Source organism: Ruditapes philippinarum, unplaced genomic scaffold (assembly GCF_026571515.1).
Source record: "Ruditapes philippinarum isolate M1 unplaced genomic scaffold, ASM2657151v2 ctg10611_1_1_1_1, whole genome shotgun sequence".
NCBI classification, from domain to species: Eukaryota; Metazoa; Mollusca; class Bivalvia; order Venerida; family Veneridae; genus Ruditapes; species Ruditapes philippinarum.
In genome coordinates, this window is record NW_026851758.1 from 49,913 (window position 1) to 58,239 (window position 8,327).

The 8,327-nt window shown below is 32.1% G+C and overlaps 1 protein-coding gene across 1 annotated transcript; it reads right to left on the reverse strand.

Annotated features, from left to right (window-relative positions):
• Positions 1 to 571: 571 nt before the first annotated feature.
• Positions 572 to 7,231, reverse strand: LOC132738995 (uncharacterized). The gene is made up of 5 exons (XM_060726638.1): positions 6,983 to 7,231; positions 3,632 to 3,803; positions 2,458 to 3,274; positions 1,934 to 2,144; positions 572 to 1,437 (listed from the first exon to the last, which is right to left on the reverse strand). The coding sequence occupies exons 1-5, from the start codon at positions 7,037 to 7,039 to the stop codon at positions 1,222 to 1,224; spliced, it is 1,473 nt and encodes a 490-aa protein (XP_060582621.1). The 5' UTR covers positions 7,040 to 7,231; the 3' UTR covers positions 572 to 1,221.
• Positions 7,232 to 8,327: the final 1,096 nt, after the last annotated feature.

The following is an 8,327-nucleotide window of genomic DNA, read 5'->3' on the forward strand; positions in this document are numbered from 1 at the left end:
CAAAAAAATCTAAAAAATACACTATTAATTGCTGATGATTTTAACCAAAATTTTTTATAATGAGACATAAAAAAATACAAATGACATATATTTTATTGTCTATATGCCCACTATGATATAACACGAAGCAATTCTAAATAGCATTCTCAAATGTATAATGTATAATTTATGTTTGAAGTTTATTTGCCTGGTTTTATTTTAGAAATATTTCGTTGACAGTTTTTTTTTTCTATTTACATATCATTTCTTGGAATAAATCGATAAGGACACTGATTTACAAGTTTGACCAGAGTTTTTAGGCATAAATTTCATTCTGTATTTAAGTGCTTGAAAGTAGAAAATCTGAATTATATCAGTTTGGGACACAAAATGTATTGCTCTACAAATCTCGAACTTGTATGGAACGAATTTTCTCTGTTATATATTTTGTGTTTTGTTTTTGTTTTGTTTTTTCTAAAAGAAGCCTTAATGTCTCTCCGGTTGCATGTCCGTCGCATTCAGTGCTGCAGCACTTTGATTAATCTAGTGTTGAAATAATATATGACCATGATAAACTCGCTGAGTTTAGACATTATACCAAACAGTTCATTATATAAAATGAAGCCGAGTATAACTTAGTAAAAAAATAGTTTATTCGGTGCATTTACTAAACATGCACTAAATATAATAATTTTATAGTTTTTTTTGAAAACATTAAAAATGTTGAGCAATATCAAGACAAATAAACACTATGTTTCTAGTATACGCTTTACATTAGGAACGAACAGGGACTTCATTATGCTGTTTCATGGTCTCTGCGCATATTATTATATTGTGCATTCAAAATTTTCTGTATTTATACTGTAATAGTATTTTGTACAATAGGACTTGTACCTAGCGGAAATACTATAATTGACTGGTTGATGATATGTTCTGCTGGGTACTAAATATATGTCCGTATTGCTCAGATTATTAATCTCATAGCATGTTACATTGGGAAAGCCAACCAGGAACATTGGAATCATGTGACGAAGCTATCCAGCTAGCTTATGGAATTTTGGTGGTTCTATTAAGGTGCCCAGTCGTGCGTAAGTAATGAAGTCTACTTCCACCAGTAAAGCTGGACATGGAAAGCCCAGTATTACATCTCCAGTGTTGGTGCAACGTTAAACCCAACAACAAAGAACAAAAAGACCCAGTTCGGTCTGCATTCATATATTGTTGGTTATGGATACGAACTATCTATTGAAACATTTCGTTTTCTCGAATTTGGTTGTAGAGATTCCAGTTAACATCTCTTCCTTCAGGGAAAATGTTAATTTTCTTGCTTATTTCAAAACTTCTGTTCTTATCGCCCTGTGCAGCGTAACAATAAACGGTATGAATATCAACATCCTCGACAGCTGACAACGTTAAGGTTATTTGCGATGCGTAATCGCCTGTTTTCGATTCCAAAGTCTGCAAAATATATATATATATATATATATATATATATATATATATATATATATATATATATATATATATATATATATATATATATATATATATATATATATATATGTATAAATAGAAACATATGCAAGTTGTAACCCAACAATGCTAACTACATAATGTTGACAAGATAAGGACAATCAAAAGAGTATGTATATTCTAGAGCGAAATCAAAGAAGTAATTGTTTAAGAGTTATTTAAAGATTTGGACCATTATCTATTTCAAAACAAAAATCATTCAGTTTCTGTAGCTTACAAATCACTCATTGGACGAGGTCAGAAGAAAGAAATATCAGACCTATGTGGGTTTATGATTATCATTTTAATTTGTTAACAGCTGGTCGAGGGGAACTACAATTTTTTTTGTATAATAATTTTGAGTTTAAGGTCGTTTAAAATTGTTGCCAGACTGTGAATGACTTATAATTCAATTACAGTAACATCTTGTTGAATGGATTACCTTGAACAATCCAGATCGTATCATAAAAGGACCGTATTCATCATACAAACGAAATTCAAGTTCTGGTCTCGGCTTTCCTGTGGCCTTGCAAGAAACAATGATAGTTGTGCTTGAGTTCTCTAAAACACCGGTCATAGATTCGTCGATTATAGCTTTTGTGAGCATGACAACGTCAGTTTCAGATTCCACTGTTTTATCACCATTTGATGCCCTTATACGAAGAATAAAAGCGAAATTAAACAATGCTACTATATAATATGAATTTATTTTAAAGAACATCTTACATCACGACATCAAAAGTTTTTCTAATTGCGCATTGTTTACCTCACATATTCGCATATCCTTAATATTGCATTTACTGTAAAGCCCATATGTACATGTACATTTTAAAAGTGACATATCGCAAAATGTAATGACGTCATGGCGTGATGGTGTCTGACGTCGTAAAAACAGTAAATAATTGTTTTAGGTGTAAAAAGTGTCATATGATGTAACAATAATGTTTATTGAAATAACTAACTAACCTGCAAATATAACGACCCTCGTGTGTCTGTTTATTTGATGACAATGAAAGTACTTCAAGGTTTGAGTACCTGTCCAGATAAGAAGTTTCTGTTGCCAGCTTTTTATACCCACCATTATCTACTTTCTTAAAAATTGAAGCAGTAGGTCGTGGGTTTCCAATCGCTAAACACTTTATTCTACTAGATGGTGGAAAAATAACTGTCTGATTTTTTAGTGGGATTGTTCCGACTTCATTGTATGGTAGAATGTCTTTAGTGCCGTAAGGATAAATTTTAACAGTGGTGCCCCTTGAATATTTGTCAACCATTCTGTCTTTTGAAGATTCCTTATATGGCACAAGAATTGTTAGAAAGCCGCCATATTTAACGATATTCCGGTCAAGTTTTATATGACAATTGGTTGTTTTATTTGATCTTTGTGAAAAGCTTACACTTATTTCAGAATTATTATCAAAATCAAAGTCGAATTTTTCAAAGAATGTGGGTGGGTCTGCACTTGTGTTGAGGCCTTCAAAATAGACCTCAATTGGAGAAAAACGATGCATGAATGAAACATTAAAATTTATAACACCTGTTATTGTTAAATCCGAAGTGTTTGGTCCCATGAAGATGGTGTCCATTTCAAGAAGTTTTGAATGTGGTTGTTTGACGTCCTGTTCTTGTGGTGTTTCTACAGCAATGGTGTTAATCTGTAACGATATGGTCTGTTCTTCGTTAAACAGTCGAAAGTAAATAGAACGAAGAGAAGTAAGATTTACCACATTGACAGAAGCAGTATATACTTCACTTCCTGGCATGGTCTGTGTTTTTATACCACCTGAAATTCAAATAAACAATATATTGTGCAATAACCAGGTCTATATTTCTCGAATATATCACATACATGTATACCTTTTATTCTATTTATCTCATTTTTACTAAATTTTTTGTGGTTTTATTGTCTTACCCATTTCGTTTTGTTTTTATTCGAAGAACAGGTGATTCAGTGCAAACGACAAAATAATATTAAATAAGAGGCTATAGATCGGAGCTATAGAGCAACGTGCATGGACTTCATTACCTTATACACAAAAAAGACATTCAATGGGCAATAAGCAGAATATGGGCATAAAACTTGAAGTGGGTTGTAGAAAATTGAAAAAATCATTTCAAATCACAAATAAACTAGATATACCGTGCCATGTTCTACCATCTTCTCTCGGACCAATCCAGGACACGTAATGGTCAGGGGAAGCGACATAAGTAATACTAATTTTAGTAACATCCGAAGATAATCCTGAAGACTTGATCGACATCACCTTTAGTTGTATAGAAGCACTTTCTTCTGATGTAAATAATCTGTTGTCCTGTAGAAAAAAATATCATTTTCGAAATGACCTTAATATATCTTATTTGAGAAAAATGACAAAACATTTAAATATATTAGTTAATATATTAGCTTAATGGTTGTGTTAAGCCAGCTACGGTAGCTGCATTACATGCGACATTTTACCTATGTTTAAAAGCAAATTATGCCCTAGGAACGCTTTTATTTCTATTTCTCAAAAGTTTTTTTTAAATTATTTTAAGTGTCCTGTAATAGTTTCTAAAGAATTACTCATTTTCTAATATTATCTGAATCATATTTTGCTTCTGTTGCTTTCTGGGAATATAGTACAATAATAGTAAATTAGTATTTTGTATGGATATAATAATACTTTGTTTACATTGCTGGATATTTTTATGTTTAAAAATTCACACTCCACTCTACGCTTTTTCTGTATTACACATCTAATAAGCTTCTTTCTACCACTATTTAAACAAGGGGGGGGGGGCTGGGCACGAATAGGCCTTATAAGGAACGGGTGTTATTATAAACTTCAAGCGATAGCGAAAATAAAATCTAAATCTAAAACTGGTATCATGTTTTATTAAAGTTTATATTTTATCTGAAATAGTGCATGTGTAAAAACATAACTGGTTGCTTTTGCTAAGGAAAAACAATAGTTTCTAAAGACGTCACTGATGGATATACAAAACCAGTGGTTTCCTTGGAAGGCATTGTAAGATATGAAATTCAATGGAAGATTCACATGTTGCTAAGAAAAGTAAACGTTTGCTGTACGATGCACTTGTTGCTATGGAAATATACAGTTTACTTTTAAAAGTCAATGGCTGTTATGAAGTCACTGGTTACTATAGAAGTCAATGGTTGTTATGGAAAGCAAACAGTTTTTATTGAAAGTCAAGGGTTGTTATAGAAAGTCAATGGTTGTAATGAAAAGTGAATGGTTGCTATGGAACGTCAATTTATGGGAGTCACTAATTGCTATTTGTAGTCACTGTTTGCTATAGAAGTCAATTGTTGCTGTAGAATTTCACCGGTTGCCATAACAGGTCTATAGTTGCTATGGAAATACGGTCAGTGCAAAGGAAGTCAATGATTCCAATATATATCACTGGTTGCAATTGAAAGGCAGTGGCCACTATGCCAAGTCACTGGATGTTATGGAATGTCACTGGATGCTAAAGAAGTCTATGGTGGCAATAAAAAGTCACTGGTTGCTATGGGAACTTAGTGGTTGCCATATATAGAAGTCACTAGTTGATATGGAAAGTCAATGGTTACTGGTTGCTATAGAAAGTCAATGGTTGTCATGGACAGGCACTGGATGTTATGGAAAGTTAATGGATGTTATGTGATTCATTGCTTGCTATAGGAAGTCACCGGTAACTATGAAATTTTATGGTTGATAAAGACAGTCAATAGTTGTTATAAAAGCAAGCAGTTGCTATGGAAAATAACGATTGCTATGGAGAGTCAATGGTTGTTATGGATGTCACTGGTTGCTATGGAAAGTCCATGGTTGCCATGGAAAGACACTTTTTGCTATGAGAAGTAACATGTATAGAAAATCTATGTTCCCGTGGTGGTTCGAATTAAGACTCACAAATGATTGCTATGGAAAGTCAATGGTTTAATTATAAGTTACTGGTTGCTATGGAAAGACATTTGCTGTAATGGAAAGGCGCCAGTTGCTATGAGAAGTTAATGGTTGCTATAACAAGGACTAGCTCTTAGGATGCACTTTCTACTATAATTTGAATAATTTTTGTTGAGGTTCACTTGTTTATGTTTCATGATATATATCGTAGGATTTAAACATTGCAATTTTTCAACCAGGAGATTTTTGAAGTATTTACGATATAAGGAAAAACCATGACCCCCTGGGGCCAATTACCGGTATGACCAAGGGGCTATAATTAGAACATCTTCTAGATAATGTTTCATGTAAAAAAACTAAGCATATATTATTGTACAAACAAATCTCAAACGCCTGAATGATACAGACAGACGTTCTACTAATCGACCCTCTACGGTCTCCTGACTTCGACAGTCGCCGATTTTCAAAGATCGATTATTGTCTACTATATACATGTATTAATAACTACTACTAGAAAAGGTTTCCAAAAACAATTTCGAAAACAGTTAAATGAAAAATCTTTAAATTATTAAAACTTTTCTTTAAATAACCTTTCCCATGCAGAAAACTTTTTTAACTTGTTATACTTTTATTCAAAATTTGCATACCGACCAGGCTATGACACTTTGTGAGCGCAAGCCTATCTTAAATACTACGTCGCTCGCTACGGATATTGACAAAATGTCATGAAAAAAGTATAACGAGTATAACCCACATAGTATACAATTATATTAGATAATATTTCATCTTTAAATAGGGATCATTAGATGTTTGCCAAACATATATATCGCTGTAGTACATCGATTATCATCAAGAGCGCGTGTATAACACACTAAGTATACCTTTTAAAATGAATTATACAATATGAACAAGTCGCGTATCGCGCACACAGTAGACTTAGTTCAACATTGTACTATTAACATAACATAAAGCTACGATAACAGTAATCTTACTTTATTTGATATATATGTTTTTTTTACTTTATAACTATTCAATCGCTTATCAATATAAAAAGGTAGGATAGAACCTACAGGTATTAGTGGAATGGGGTTTGAAGTCAACGACCTTTACCACTCGGCCATGGACGACCCTTACTAAACTAAATGATTTTCTTTTTATTGTCATAATACATGCTAAAGCATTGCCTTTAAATATCACAACACATGCTAAGGCATTTTTTTGGTTTATTATTTTTTGTTTTGTATTTTTATGTTTTCTTTTAAAAATTTTGTTTATATAATTACACGTCCTTAGGGATTTGCTTTTTTATACAAGTGCTAATAGTAATGAATCGTTTTGAAAATCATGCATAAGTTACCTTTTATTCAATGTTATATCAATTACATCATTATACATTTAAATACGTTTATTTAGACAAACATAGAATGAATATTTTTAAAAATAAATTATAATTGGTAAAAGAAAGAAATAAGAGAATCCCTAGAAACCGTCCAAACGGCAACATAAAATATTGAAAGTTTATACAATGATGTAAAGGATCATTTTTAATCATTCTATACACTTAAAAGATTTATTTGAATTAAAACACATACGGAACTTACCTTGAAAATGTGTAGAATAAACACGACTGCATACGCTATACTTTTAAAATTCTCCATCGTAACGTGCGTAAACACAAAATGAAAACGAACATAGATTCATCACATTTAAAGATGATAACATTTACAAACGAGAGCAAATTTTGTGCTTGGATAAATAACACATTGTCTACAGTTTACTTTCGTATCGTCTGCAATAAGCCCTTCAGCGATACTTCAGGTTAAAGCAAGTTCACAAATAGATTACACGAGCTTTGGATGTTTAGTTTTGTTGATATATACATGTATATATACAAACAAAATGAAATAATGTGATATTTTATGATATTTCATGAGATTATAGTAATATTTTGACGTACGGTTTGGAAAATAGATTTATTCATGGTGTATACAAGTGCGTACCAAGAAGAGGATCGACTCTCATAAAACCGTGTGTCTGTGAGAGTATAGTGTGTACATGTTAAATTTTGTTGTACATTGTGTGTGAGAAGGAAATTTCTGTGCCATAGTTGTAGAGTTTTCCATGAGGAAAGTGTCTTATTGAGGTTAAACTTTATGAACATTACATTATTTAGTATTTTTAGAGTTATTGCCCTTGACTTAGTAAACATTTACAAATTTCAATTTGTGTCGCACGTAACTCAAAAAGTATTTGACCTAGTGTCATGAAACTTTATAAAAATGTTGCTCAGCATGTGTAGTTGTAAACCTAGGTATTTTCGTGTGGATATTTTTAGTATTTTTAGAATTATTGCCCTTGACTTAGTAAAAATTTACAATTTTCAACTTGTGTCGTACGTAACTCAAAAAGTATTCGACATAGTGTCATGAAACCTTATAGGAATGTTGATCAGCATATGAAGTTTAGCACCTGGGTATATTTGTTTGGATATATTTTGTATCTTTTGCGTTATTGCCCTTGACTTAGTAAACATTTGCAATTTTCAAACTGTGTCGCACATATCGTAAAAAGTATTTGACCTAGTGTCATAAAACCTTACATGAATGTTGCTTAGCATGTCTAGTAGTGCACCTGGGGTTTCGCTTGTGGATTGATTCTGTTTTGTTAGAGTTATTGCCCTTGATTTAGTTAATATTTGCAATTTTCAACTTGTGTCACATGTAGCTCAAAAAGTATTTGACCTAGAGTCATTTAAATTTACAGGAATGTTGATCAGCATGTGCAGTTGTGTACCTGGGTATTTTCATGTGGATATGTTTAGTATTTTTTGAGTTACTGCCCTTAACTTCGTAAAAATTTACAATTTTCAACTTGTGTCGCACGTAACTCAAAAAGTATTTGATCTAGTGTCTTGAAAATTTAAAGGAATGTTGCTCAGCATGTGAA